Source organism: Trichomycterus rosablanca, chromosome 17 (genome assembly GCF_030014385.1).
Source record: "Trichomycterus rosablanca isolate fTriRos1 chromosome 17, fTriRos1.hap1, whole genome shotgun sequence".
Classification (NCBI taxonomy): domain Eukaryota; kingdom Metazoa; phylum Chordata; class Actinopteri; order Siluriformes; family Trichomycteridae; genus Trichomycterus; species Trichomycterus rosablanca.
The window spans coordinates 15,219,776-15,235,371 of NC_086004.1; the positions used below are offsets into that span (position 1 = coordinate 15,219,776).

The 15,596-nt window shown below is 38.7% G+C and overlaps 1 protein-coding gene across 1 annotated transcript in view; it reads right to left on the bottom strand.

Annotated features, from left to right (window-relative positions):
• ell (elongation factor RNA polymerase II) overlaps positions 1 to 12,263 on the bottom strand; it is a 51,326-nt gene extending 39,063 nt beyond the window's left edge. Inside the window, exon 1 of the mRNA XM_063012649.1 lies at positions 12,040 to 12,263. Coding sequence (XP_062868719.1) covers positions 12,040 to 12,174 — 135 coding nt within the window. The 5' untranslated portion in view covers positions 12,175 to 12,263. The remainder of the gene's footprint in view (positions 1 to 12,039) is intronic.
• Between the last annotated feature and the right edge of the window lie 3,333 nt (positions 12,264 to 15,596).

Genomic DNA, 15,596 nt, shown 5'->3' on the forward strand with positions numbered 1-15,596 from the left:
AACCTGGTACAAACAGCAGTGGGGCAAAGATTAAATGAATCAATTATTACTTCATGTACACCGTACCTACTAATTCTTGTGTGTATCAGGTGCAGATGGACTTCCTAGCTGCATTGCTGCCAAAGGTGCCTCCACAAATGATTAAATTAAGGGTCTGAATACTTTAGCAAATAAGAGATTTTAGTTTTAAAGTTTTAATCATTTCCAAAAAGTAGACAATGCATCAAGGGCCAGTCTAAATGCTTTCTGAATAAACTGCATGCTCATCACTAGAGGGCAATACAGTAATACATTTTGCTCTAAAATGTAAAAATCATGTTTGGCAGAGCTGGCTGGCTGTGCTTATACATGAAGTGTGAGTGATGTTACAACAGGAAATTGATTTTTTTATTGAACACTGAAAACTGTATATACAAAATGTGTCAGGACACGGTATTAGCACTAAACTCTCTCAAAATAACAATTATAAATATTTTAAAATAGTGCTTTTTGTTTTTAGCATGTTTTAAGGATAAAAGAGGTTAACTAAATTCAATTAAGTATAGGGATAAAGTAGGCAGGCAACCTAAAAAAATTGCTTATAAATGAATAATTTGGTGTATAAATAAAAAAACAATATATCCTAGGTGTCTACTGTAATCACTATTATAATAACACATCTTTACACCTTCAAGGAGTTCATTTGGTTTAAACAAGTAATCTTTCAAGTCAGACCAGAATTTATCTTGCATTGAAAAAAATAAAGAAGTGAACGTTTGTTTAACATTTTCATGAAAAGTACAGAAGCTCTCAACGTTACAAATTTTGAAATGTGAAATCTACTGGGAATATCTTGTGTACCATTTTTAAACTTATATTATTATTATCTATATTAGGCATAGATTTTCTTTAAACATCAAAGTGGTGGGTCGATTTGCTTTCTTTACTTGTGCTTGTGGTGGTTAGAGTGTTTGTGTAGGTGAAAATTTCCTTGTAGCTGTTTGTATTGTAGAATTTTGTTCTGATGGTGTTTATCTGTTTACATGAATTATAAGATGTGTTTAAGTATTTGATCGAGCCATCAGTGTATACTGTTTTGTGTTTGCTGTGTAGTTTGTTTCTGATATCAAAGGACTGTTTTTGGTAGTCTGTTGGGGAGATTCTTTGGTAGTCCATAAGTTTTAATATGGTTATTGGTTTCTTGAGTTTCTAGGGTATCCTAGTACAATTGGTGTGTATTCTCCAGTGTGTCCATTTGGATATTCATGTTATCCAAGTTGGGTCTTGTCTGTAGTCCATGTGGTTTGATTTGGTTTTCTTTTAGTTCATACAGATGTGTGTATTGGTTGTTAAAGACAGAGGACAATGCTGTGGTTTGTTTACTTTGAGCTTGATATATTGAAGAGCTATTGGTTGTCTTGTGAAGTGGGGGTTCATCAGCTTCAGTGTATAAGCTGTCTACTGATGAAGTTCTGTAGGCTTCTAGAGTTAGTCTAAGTCTTTGGTAGCTTCATCTATGGAGCAGCAAGAAAAATCTTAGACAGTCGCTGAATTCCATTAACCACCAAAGACCAGTCAGGTTCGAACTACTATTTTATATACAGTGTATCACAAAAGTGAGTACACCTCTCACATTTCTGCAAATATTTCATTATATCTTTTCATGGGACAACACTATTCGCTTGTTAAGTGTGACGTCACGCGTCATTTCCGGGGCCAAACGAACCTAATCGCAAACGCAAACAACTATGGCTAAACCTGTGAACCTTTTTATATAAATATTGTAAGATCCATATTGCACTAATTGTAATGATCTATGTTTATTGTCATAAATATTTTCTCTTTGGTTAAAGAATACTTATTTGAGGTGACTTGGTATTTCAGCTATTGATGATTTTTCCTGGTAATCAGTGTATGCTGTTATTCATTAGTCCTCTTCGGTGGAGTCTGCGGGGGGCAGAATTATACTGACTACAGTATATACTGACAATATTTATCAAATATACGGAAAGAAAGAGGACGTGGAGCAACAGATTTATGATCGTAGTTTTGTTTGTTATACGCCAATTGCGAACATAGTGAGTTTTTATAAGAAACTTGGATTAACGGATAAGTCAATGTAAGAAGAAAGTTAAAATAAATTCTGTTTGTGGAAAACTTAAGGAACTCGTGTTGCTGTCGTTGGAAATTGGATTTACAAACATTACCCGAGTCATAAATGTCTAGTCCTTCTCAATAGCTGTCTGGACGAGAAAAGGTCTTATTATATACATATATTATATATACAGTGTATCACAAAAGTGAGTACACCCCTCACATTTCTGCAGATATTTAAGTATATCTTTTCATGGGACAACACTGACAAAATGACACTTTGACACAATGAAAAGTAGTCTGTGTGCAGCTTATATAACAGTGTAAATTTATTCCTCCCTCAAAATAACTCAATATACAGCCATTAATGTCTAAACCACCGGCAACAAAAGTGAGTACACCCCTTAGTGAAAGTTCCTGAAGTGTCAATATTTTGTGTGGCCACCATTATTTCCCAGAACTGCCTTAACTCTCCTGGGCATGGAGTGTACCAGAGCTTCACAGGTTGCCACTGGAATGCTTATCCACTCCTCCATGACGACATCACGGAGCTGGCGGATATTCAAGACTTTGTGCTCCTCCACCTTCCGCTTGAGGATGCCCCAAAGATGTTCTATTGGGTTTAGGTCTGGAGACATGCTTGGCCAGTCCATCACCTTTACCCTCAGCCTCTTCAATAAAGCAGTGGTCGTCTTAGAGGTGTGTTTGGGGTCATTATCATGCTGGAACACTGCCCTGCGACCCAGTTTCCGGAGGGAGGGGATCATGCTCTGCTTCAGTATTTCACAGTACATATTGGAGTTCATGTGTCCCTCAATGAAATGTAACTCCCCAACACCTGCTGCACTCATGCAGCCCCAGACCATGGCATTCCCACCACCATGCTTGACTGTAGGCATGACACACTTATCTTTGTACTCCTCACCTGATTGCTGCCACACATGCTTGAGACCATCTGAACCAAACAAATTAATCTTGGTCTCATCAGACCATAGGACATGGTTCCAGTAATCCATGTCCTTTGTTGACATGTCTTCAGCAAACTGTTTGCGGGCTTTCTTGTGTAGAGACTTCAGAAGAGGCTTCCTTCTGGGGTGACAGCCATGCAGACCGATTTGATGTAGTGTGCGGCGTATGGTCTGAGCACTGACAGGCTGACCCCCCACCTTTTCAATCTCTGCAGCAATGCTGACAGCACTCCTGCGCCTATCTTTCAAAGACAGCAGTTGGCTGTGACGCTGAGCACGTGCACTCAGCTTCTTTGGACGACCAACGCGAGGTCTGTTCTGAGTGGACCCTGCTCTTTTAAAACGCTGGATGATCTTGGCCACTGTGCTGCAGCTCAGTTTCAGGGTGTTGGCAATCTTCTTGTAGCCTTGGCCATCTTCATGTAGCGCAACAATTCGTCTTTTAAGATCCTCAGAGAGTTCTTTGCCATGAGGTGCCATGTTGGAACTTTCAGTGACCAGTATGAGAGAGTGTGAGAGCTGTACTACTAATTTGAACACACCTGCTCCCTATGCACACCTGAGACCTAGTAACACTAACAAATCCCATGACATTTTGGAGGGAAAATGACAAGCAGTGCTCAATTTGGACATTTAGGGGTGTAGTCTCTTAGGGGTGTACTCACTTTTGTTGCCGGTGGTTTAGACATTAATGGCTGTATATTGAGTTATTTTGAGGGAAGAATAAATTTACACTGTTATATAAGCTGCACACAGACTACTTTTCATTGTGTCAAAGTGTCATTTTGTCAGTGTTGTCCCATGAAAAGATATACTTAAATATCTGCAGAAATGTGAGGGGTGTACTCACTTTTGTGATACACTGTATATATTAGAAACATACATTAAGATACAAATAAGACAAGATGTGCAGTACACTAGTGCACTTCAGGTAATCAGATTATCATGAAAAGTTCATGTCATTATTTCATTTCATGTCACCTCATCAAGAGGTAAGCGGTCATATTTTTAATTCATTACATGAAAACTGACATTTCTAACTCTTTGGTTTTACTTTTAATCAGTATAGCTTATATAGTAAAAATCCAGAATCTCACATTATTATATGAAATAAATAAAAAAAGCTTGAAACACGTGTAATGAATATACAATGACAGTTTACCTTTTTACATTGAATTATGAACAAAAATATTACTTCATGATATCTAATCGCAAGGAAAGCGGTAACAAGACAGTTGGGTAGTTTTTTTTCGACTCGGACCTGTTGAAGCAGTACGGGACACAGCACTGTGGCATATTGAAAATACGAGAGACTCAGCCAACTTGGACCCGGATGTGACGTTTCATAAGGTCGACACGTCACCACTTAACAAGCGGATAGACATGAAACTTGGATATAACTTAGAGTAGTCAGTGTACAGCTTGTATAGCAGTGTAGATTTACTGTCTTCTGAAAATAACTCAACACACAGCCATTAATGTCTAAATAGCTGGCAACATAAGTAAGTACACCCCACAGTGAACATGTCCAAATTGTGCCCAAATGTGTCGTTGTCCCTCCCTGGTGTCATGTGTTAAGGTCCCAGGTGTGAATGGGGAGCCGGGCTGTTAAATTTGGTGTTTTGGGTACAATTCTCTCATACTGGCCACTGGATATTCAACATGGCACCTCATGGCAAAGAACTCTCTGAGGATGTGAGAAATAGAATTGTTGCTCTCCACAAAGATGGCCTGGGCTATAAGAAGATTGCTAACACCCTGAAACTGAGCTACAGCATGGTGGCCAAGGTCATACAGCGGTTTTCCAGGACAGGTTCCACTCGGAACAGGCTTCGCCAGGGTCGACCAAAGAAGTTGAGTCCACGTGTTCGGCGTCATATCCAGAGGTTGGCTTTAAAAAATAGACACGAGTGCTGCCAGCATTGCTGCAGAGGTTGAAGACGTGGGAGGTCAGCCTGTCAGTGCTCAGACCATACGCCGCACACTGCATCAACTCGGTCTGCATGGTCGTCATCCCAGAAGGAAGCTGACGCACAAGAAAGCCCGCAAACAGTTTGCTGAAGACAAGCAGTCCAAGAACATGGATTACTGGAATGCCCTGTGGTCTGACGAGACCAAGATAAACTTGTTTGGCTCAGATGGTGTCCAGCATGTGTGGCGGCACCCTGGTGGGAAGTACCAAGACAACTGTATCTTGCCTACAGTCAAGCATGGTGGTGGTAGCATCATGGTCTTGGGCTGCATGAGTGTTGCTGGCACTGGGGAGCTGCAGTTCATTGAGGGAAACATCAATTCCAACATGTACTGTGACATTCTGAAACAGAGCATGATCCCCTCCCTTCGAAAACAACAGGATAACGACCCCAAACACAACCGCCAAGATGACAACTGCCTTGCTGAGGAAGCTGAAGGTAAAGGTGATGGACTAAACCCAATTGAGCACCTGTGGCGCATCCTCAAGTGGAAGGTGGAGGAGTTCAAGGTGTCTAACATCCACCAGCTCCGTGATGTCATCATGGAGGAGTGGAAGAGGATTCCAGTAGCAACCTGTGCAGCTCTGGTGAATTCCATGCCCAGGAGGGTTAAGGCAGTGCTGGATAATAATGGTGGTCACACAAAATATTGACACTTTGGGCACAATTTGGACATGTTCACTGTGGGGTGTACTCACTTATGTTGCCAGCTATTTAGACATTAATGGCTGTGTGTTGAGTTATTTTCAGAAGACAGTAAATCTACACTGCTATACAAGTTGTACACTGACTACTCTAAGTTATATCCAAGTTTTATTTCTATAGTGTTGTCCCATGAAAAGATATAATAAAATATTTGCAGAAATGTGAGGGGTGTACTCACTTTTGTGATACACTGTAGGCGTTTTCGCAGAAAGACGTCTGCCTTCAATTTTGTGGTGGCTAGGACTTTTACTATATTTAGGTTTTTTTTAGTTGCTGGATGTAAGTAATGAATGAGAGTTTGCTGTCCATTACATACTGTAGAAATCTTGTTTCCTTCTCTATTATAATATGTTCCCCATGCAAAAGCAATTTAAATTCTGGGTGATCTTAAGTAGCAGAAGTGGTTGTACCACACCCGAATCCAGCAGCTGTTTGGTTATTGGGAAACATTACCTGAAAAATATGCTTGTGTTTTTAAAACCCTGTTTTATTAGCCACCATTCCATCTTTTCTCCTTAGTTAACATAAGCATTCAGTTTTTTCTTTAATAAAGGAGGTGGACAGAGCATCCAGATTTTTATTTAGAAGAAACAGTAAGAAAACACTCTTAACTGTGCATCTCTAGCCGGCTACATAATCCTAAAAGCGATAAATTTAAATGTTACAACTTAAAAAAAATTGTTTAATACATTGACAGAAAATCTCACGACCTCCCCAATTTCATTTGCAACTCACTGAGGGGTTGTACCTTCCAGTTTAAAAAACCCTGCTTTAGAGCTAAGTGAGGCCACAGTAGTGCTGCACAATATTGGGAAAAAAAAATTTCCTGTGATATATACAGTGTATCACAAAAGTGAGTACACCCCTCACATTTCTGCAGATATTTAAGTATATCTTTTCATGGGACAACACTGACAAAATGACACTTTGACACAATGAAAAGTAGTCTGTGTGCAGCTTATATAACAGTGTAAATTTATTCTTCCCTCAAAATAACTCAATATACAGCCATTAATGTCTAAACCACCGGCAACAAAAGTGAGTACACCCCTTAGTGAAAGTTCCTGAAGTGTCAATATTTTGTGTGGCCACCATTATTTCCCAGAACTGCCTTAACTCTCCTGGGCATGGAGTTTACCAGAGCTTCACAGGTTGCCACTGGAATGCTTTTCCACTCCTCCATGACGACATCACGGAGCTGGCGGATATTCGAGACTTTGCGCTCCTCCACCTTCCGCTTGAGGATGCCCCAAAGATGTTCTATTGGGTTTAGGTCTGGAGACATGCTTGGCCAGTCCATCACCTTTACCCTCAGCCTCTTCAATAAAGCAGTGGTCATCTTAGAGGCGTGTTTGGGGTCATTATCATGCTGGAACACTGCCCTGCGACCCAGTTTCCGGAGGGAGGGGATCATGCTCTGCTTCAGTATTTCACAGTACATATTGGAGTTCATGTGTCCCTCAATGAAATGTAACTCCCCAACACCTGCTGCACTCATGCAGCCCCAGACCATGGCATTCCCACCACCATGCTTGACTGTAGGCATGACACACTTATCTTTGTACTCCTCACCTGATTGCCGCCACACATGCTTGAGACCATCTGAACCAAACAAATTAATCTTGGTCTCATCAGACCATAGGACATGGTTCCAGTAATCCATGTCCTTTGTTGACATGTCTTCAGCAAACTGTTTGCGGGCTTTCTTGTGTAGAGACTTCAGAAGAGGCTTCCTTCTGGGGTGACAGCCATGCAGACCAATTTGATGTAGTGTGCGGCGTATGGTCTGAGCACTGACAGGCTGACCCCCCACCTTTTCAATCTCTGCAGCAATGCTGACAGCACTTCTGCGCCTATCTTTCAAAGACAGCAGTTGGATGTGACGCTGAGCACGTGCACTCAGCTTCTTTGGACGACCGACGCGAGGTCTGTTCTGAGTGGACCCTGCTCTTTTAAAACGCTGGATGATCTTGGCCACTGTGCTGCAGCTCAGTTTCAGGGTGTTGGCAATCTTCTTGTAGCCTTGGCCATCTTCATGTAGCGCAACAATTCGTCTTTTAAGATCCTCAGAGAGTTCTTTGCCATGAGGTGCCATGTTGGAACTTTCAGTGACCAGTATGAGAGAGTGTGAGAGCTGTACTACTAAATTGAACACACCTGCTCCCTATGCACACCTGAGACCTAGTAACACTAACGAGTCACATGACATTTTGGAGGGAAAATGACAAGCAGTGCTCAATTTGGACATTTAGGGGTGTAGTCTCTTAGGGGTGTACTCACTTTTGTTGCCGGTGGTTTAGACATTAATAGCTGTATATTGAGTTATTTTGAGGGAAGAATAAATTTACACTGTTATATAAGCTGCACACAGACTACTTTTCATTGTGTCAAAGTGTCATTTTGTCAGTGTTGTCCCATGAAAAGATATACTTAAATATCTGCAGAAATGTGAGGGGTGTACTCACTTTTGTGATACACTGTATGTTGTGATATTCTAAAAATGCTGGGATTCTGACCAGAAGTCACTGATCCAACATGTCATTATAATAATTATGCATGTTTCTTGCACTTATGTGATGCCTGCAAAAACTTCCAATAATGTTAAAACAGGGAAAATGTACAACTGGAAAATTTGTGGAAAAATCAAGAACACTTTTTGGTACTTTCCACAGGAAAACATGTAAATATTGTTGATGGTGACATGGTGAGATAAATCAAATATAGTGCTATCATAACTGGATATTAAAGAAGCATTTACAAAAGTCTTAGTCATTAATGAGCAAGGATGAGCCAGGGTTCACCACTTCGTAGAAAACAAACTGCTTAAGCAAAACAGTCTATAGTCACCAAAATATTATTTAAAAATTTAGAGAATCCAAAGAAATCAATGTGTGTAAAGGGCAGGGCCAAAAACTATTCAATTATTAATATATGTGACTTTCAATTTTACATGGCACAACATTTGCATGTTTGGTATGCCTTTGTAAGGCAAAACTTCTGCCTAAAATCTACATTGAGAAAGCTGAACTAGTTGCTTACCGCATCAATATTCACTGTTCCTCATAAATGCAATGTTAGCTACATTAAACATTACACAAGCCTTGCTAATATGAAATCAGTGATGTGTTTTACATTTTGACACTATATGCACTATATTCAGACACTATATGCTTGTCAGTAATCAGGTAACCATTGACTAATGACTGGCTGTCGATGACAAGAAATTGGCAGAAATTTCACAGAACACAGAATACAAAAAATGTGGAATGTCACAACTGTGCTCTGAATTTTCTTTTATTAAAACAGTAGTAACTAATCACATACTTGGCACAGTGGGCCATGTTTTGCTTTAGTTAACCATTGTTCCTAAAGCCTGCTTTTAAAGTAAGTAAGTAAGTAAAGTGTATTTATATAGCGCTTTGAAGTAAAATATAATAAAATGAAACACGAAATTAAAACTCATAAACGCAATACAATTGCTACACAATAACATAAATACATTACTACAATATCACAAATAGGAAACTAAATGCACTATAAATACACATACATACACACATATACCCATACACAAACATATACATACACTTTTTACAAAGAAATTCAGCCCCATTGCTTGAGATCACTGCTCTGAAATGCTAAAGAATAAAAGTGTGTCTTAAGACATTTCTTGAAGGTCAGTGTAGACTCAGAGAGTCTGTGTCAACAAATTTTAAATAACTTTCTGTTATACACGGTCAAATCACATTATTATGACCACTTGCTACGGTGGCAGCACATAGCTCATGAATGAAGTCACGTTTCATGAGCTGGCTTGGTGGGTATATAAGGTGACACTCTACAAAAGTGCTGACCAACACACTACATGTGTGTCTACAACACCCCTACTGCATATGGGGCTCTGAAGCAGACGGATGGTCAATTCACCTCTGCTAATGATGTTGCATCGGCAGAAAAGGCTTCAATTTTCACGGCAGTATCAGAATTGGACCTTCCATGATTGGCAAAGGTTTGCCTTCTCCGATGAGTCACGTTTTCTGCTTCAAACGGACAGACGTTGGCGTGTCTGGCGAGAAACATCAGAGAACAAACACCCTCCAATCATTGCTGGAAAAACACAAGCTGGTGGTGGCAGCATTATGGTCTGGAGAATGTTTTGTGGAATTCTTTGGGCCTATACTTTCTCATATTCGTACATCTGGACAGATACTCTGGATATAAGCTGGTGGTCATAATAATATGACTACAGTATATGTTATAGTTTCTTTGACTGGTCACTAGAATTAAAGTTGTTTAACAGTAATGCACACCAAATTTAAAGTACACCAAAGTTGTAAATAAAGTTCAGAATCATTGATGTGAAGTACGCTGAACATCTTGTGGGGGAAATTTTTCAGGTTAAACAAAAGTGATTAAGTGGCTTACAAGCCAGACCTTGATGAGATTTACAACAGTTTAAATTATTAACAAAATTAATAATAAAAACATAATTCTGCATCCAGGTCCCTAATATCAGAATAATTGTTTTCATAAAATAAATGTATGGGGTCCATGGTTTATTTTTATTTATGTACACAAAAAGATTATTGGCTTTAAAATGTTTGAGTCCCTGATCTAAACAATGTCTTTGTTAGCAATGTCTCAAGTTGTTTTAGCAAGACAATGCCAAGGTAAATTTTTCACATTAACAACATGGTTTTGTGTAGAAGAATGCATGTGCTAGACATGTCACCTACTTAAAATGTGGGGTGCATTATAAAATGCAATATTTTACAAAAGAAACCGTGGCCCTTTGTGGAGACAAAGTGTTATTTTAAGCAATTAATAAAATCCCCCTTTTACAACTACAACAATTGCTGTCCTCAGTTTGTAAACAATCACAACTGTTATAAAATAGAAATGTAATGTAACAGTGGTAAATGATCCTGCCCCAACTTTTTTTGGGAAATCTTGCAACCATTAATTTTAGAATTAATGTAATTATTAATATACACATACATAAGAAAACCACACTAAAATGTATTTGGGAAATTAAGTGTTAAATATATTGTCTTTGTTTTTAATTAAATAATTGGATTTGCAAATTATTGCTGTTTCTTATTTAATCATTGCAAAGCTTAGTTCAAACCAGTTCCATGCTGTTCTTTTCCTGACTATAAATATACTCTTGCTGCAAAGTCGTCATCCCATAAACCCATGTGATCAGTCTATGATTTAGTGTCAAATACAGCAGCCAACATAGGTGTTAATATGTTGACTTCATATGTTTATTTGTAGGCTAAGTTAATCAACAAAAACTGAAATGTTTGGTGACATGCACAGCTAGCTGAAAACATAGTTCAACCTTACTCAAACAAGCAATACAATTGTGTATTTATGCAGACTAAATTCTCTCATATATACCTGACAAAAAAATCTAAATAGACTTTTTTAGAAACAGATAAGTGATCAGTCCCTGTTGGCACTGGTATGGGGAAATAGTGGGTACTTCAGACAGACGTGATAATGTATTTTAAATTCTAGGCCTTGTTTCAGCTTGGTTTTTGTTCATATTTGTAGTAAGTGAATACAAGGAAACAAGTGCTGTACCATTTATGTAGATATTTAAATATCACAGGGCACCAACCCTTGAGATTTTTAGTTACCTGACAGCAATAGTAAACGTGCCAAGGAATAAATCAACCAGCGAGCAATTCTGTGAACAAGTGAAAACCCCAAGACGTGTAAGTAGTTGTTTTTCAAAATTGTTTATTCTATTTGCCATTGATTGGTAACCAGGGAGTAAACTACGGCACCCTGTTCAAAATGTTTAATCTAGTTAATAGACAGCACGTCTGATTATTAATGTAGTCAAGACAGCAGTTTTCAGACTAGCTTATTATATTTGTAACCGGTAGTTAGCCAATTAGCTAGCAAGCCAACCAACTGGTACAAGTTAACGAGGCTGTTTTTCTCACTTCTGGTATTTAACCATGTTGCGTTAATAAACTTATAATGCACAACCCAAAACTTAACCAAACATAGACATGACAAAAAAATAAACCTAGCCATTAAACAGCCAGTTTAAAAGCAAATGCCCCTTTGCCAGCAGTGTCATGCTGTAAGCCAAGAGCTGGCTCACGGATAATCTTAGCTATCTATCAGGCTTGCTAACGTTAGCTGTGCCTAGAAGCAAGACACTGCAACAGTAAACATAAACTACACTTACTCGTCTAGCTAACAAAACAAACTGTGGTGGGTATATATATATATATATATATATATATATATATATATATATATATATATATATATAGTGTGAAAGGCATGTTGAATTTTACCTTGCTGCTCTGGTAATCTTCTAAGGCTCTTAAAGCACTGTCAGTAAGTTTGACGTGGTAGACAGATATATTGCTGCCATCGCTCACTCTTCCACAGGACAGTCCATAATACTGCTCCTCCTTCAACGCCGCCATCTTACTACCATTTCCAACTGTTCGTGCACACCGGTGTAAACACTGCTCTCAGGCACTTTTATGAATATTCATTAGCACTCGCTAACGAGGGGCGGAGCTTCGAGTATATTTCACCACAAATCAGACTGATTTCTCGAATAAACATCTACGTCTTAGTATCAAGCTATTATAATTATAGTCTTTATATGTTTATACATATTTCAAAGTAACAATAAAAATAACATTACCTGCCAAACTTTGAGCAATAAAATATTGACTAGAAAGGCAAAGTTCATAAAGGAATTTTATGTTGGCTTGGCAAAGCAGCTAAAGACATATATAAGAAGCAGGCTGTTTGGCTGTTTTAATGTTGATAATCTGATAAATACTGTGAAATTCTGAAATAACGTTAAAATACCGAAGAGGTAAAATGATAGACGATTGTGTGTGCAAGGGTTTATTACGTGGTTTCTTAAGGTACAGCTTGATGGTTGTTATAGTAACATGTTGTCATTAAAGACTTGTTTAGAAAGTTATTAAGATGATGCTAAGTGGTTACTAAAATTGTTCCTGGAATCACTTCTTGTGGCTTAGTTTCTTTAAAATATTATTTAAATTGCCCTTAAATTACCAACATAATAAAATGTTATGAATCCACTTTAGAGTTTTACTGGGTTTTCATCTTCTTACACCTCCAAATGAAAACCGTTGGCAGAGTTTTATTGTTTTCAAATTCTATACATTAAATTAATACATAAATTTTATACAAAACTACATGTGACTAATACAGTATGTCAATACTGTCAGACAATATTTATTGTTTTTAAGCTTGGCAAAGTAGAATGCATTTTTGTATCATGTTTTTAGGGAGGCACGGCATCCATCTCATTCCAAGGACATGATGAACAGGAGTCTAGCCAGCAACTTTAATGAGTGCATAAAGCCCCTAAAATAATTAGATCCATTTTTGCAGAAAATGTATTTTCCCCCCATGTCTCATTTATCTCAAAACAAAATGACAAGTAGCATTTTTCAAGAAACCACAGAAAACATCATCAAACAAATGAAGATCTTCAAGATATACAGTATATGGCAGATCAAGCTAGACGCGTAGCTTGCAGTCTGTGACCGTTTTGTTACACAAAAGGGCAGAGTGAGAGAGTGTTTTTTGGGGCTACGGAAGCTTCAGGGCTTTTGATGTACAGTCCATTGCAGAGGCCATATGGATGATATGATGTGTGTTCCACAAGCCTATGATGGTGCAATGCCCACGAGCTAAATCTCATCTTATGCTACATGAGCAGAGCTATTCCTGATGCTACTACAAGTTTTAAACTACTGGACAATGTGTTCACACAAGTTCATAGAAATACAGAAACAACTTGGACTAAGTCCATTTAAACTTGTACAGCTGTCCACAACAAGATGGGCATGCCAGGGGAGCTCGGTACCATTAACACATCTGTGGCTCTAGGGATCCAGTCAAAGTTCTACAAGCCAAAGACAGTGTACATGCTGGCGATTTGTCCCAAACTCCTTGGCATAAATAAAGGGCTGCACCGGTATATACAGGGGAAATTTTGGGCTTCGGGGCATCTGCAGTGGAACATTTTGGACTTGGGTAAAGCAGTTTAGTACAATATGGCAGTCCTTCAAACTTTAACAGAGCTCAAACACAGACTGTGGTGCTGAAGATGTTTTTAAGACAGCCATGGCCTTATGTATGTCAAATAACATAATTTTGGTCCCAGACAAAAACAAAAAAAAGCTTTTATAATTTTGTGGTGGAGTCTGCCTGTGGGTCAGTGTCAAATTTGACCAGATCTGATTGTTTCAGGCAGCAGCGTTATCCATGCCATGGCAGGATGAGGAGTGGTTTTCAGGAGTGGAAGAAGAGCTTATGTCAGGGATCCAAGCCTGAAACCCAGCCACGGAGATCTTTCTGGTGTAAACGCTTTATCAAAAAAGAAATGGAGAAGGAAGCAATTATGGACATAGCCACTCTGTTCCACATGCTGGATAACGGCTGTCTTTTAAGTGGCACTAACAATTTTAGTCAGCATCTGTAGCTGTGAACGCTCCTGCAGTGTTTTGTACTATCGTCACACATGGTGAAAGAGCACCATGACAATACAGGCTCAGTGACAAGGTCATCATTATAATGGAAAGGAAAAATCTGGATAGAGTAAATCCAGACAATGTTTTTGACAGATTTGCTCAAATAAAACCTGCAACTGTACAGCCATATCCTGCCTCCACAATAAAAGAAAAAGAGAAAAAAAACTCACTGTCCATGTCAACTATTGGAAGGCAAACTGAGAATGAATGGGAAAGAAGAAATGGAGGGACACCAGTTGGAAGGGAATGTAAAAGAAAAGAGTGCACATAGGGCAGGAAAAAAGTGAAGAGTAAGCAAAAAAAAAAAAAGACATGGACTGAACAGTTACTTATACTACTAGTACAATATGTCTGGTGGCAGTTAGCTTTTAAATGTATAGTGATTTGTTCAATTTAAGGTATGTCATTTTCTCAGTGATGATGGATGTGCAGAACAAAGAAATTAAAAAGAAGAGAAGACAAAAGGAAGAGGGAGGAGGAGAAAAGAATGAAAGCAAACCTAAAATGAGTAAGACAGTGTAGAAGACAGAAAATCACTGTGCAGCGAGAGGAAGCAGGACAATGGGTGGAAAGACAAAGAGATAGATGCAGAAGAAAACAAAAATGAATGGTAAGGAGTCAGTAGAATAGAACAGAGCAGTTGGTAACAAGAGGACAGAATTATCATAACACTTGCGTTATAGAAGAGGAAGAAAGGAGAACAAAATAAGTAGATTAAAAGAAGTGGTGTGTGGTGTTTGTTGTGTTTATTTGTTTATTAGGATTTTAACGTCATGTTTTACACTCTTTGGTTACATTCATGACAAAAACAGTAGTTACTCCTTACGCTAGATTCATCAGTTCACAAAGTAATATCGAACACAGTCATGGACAATTTAATATCTCTAATTCACCTCACTTACATGTCTTTGGACTGTGGGAGGAAACCAGAGCACCCGGAGGAAACCCACGCAGACATGGGGAGAACATGCAAACTCCACACAGAAAGGATGCGGACCGCCCGACCTGGGGATCGAACCCAGGACCTTTTTGCTGTGAGGCGTGTTCTGTCAATACTTGTTTATACTCTGCTAATCTGTAAAGAAATTGTATATGATTAAAATGTAAAAAGTAAATGTAAACCTTTGATGACCACAATTTGTTGGTATTATTGGGGATCCTTGATTCCATTCTCTGAACTCCAAAAGTATAACAGAAGTAGATTTCAAGATTAGTAATGCAGTGTTTATGCCAAATACACTGCCTGGCCAAAAAAAAGGTCACCACCTGGATTTAACTAAGCAAATAGGTAAGAGCCTCCCATTGGATAATTACTGCATGGGTGA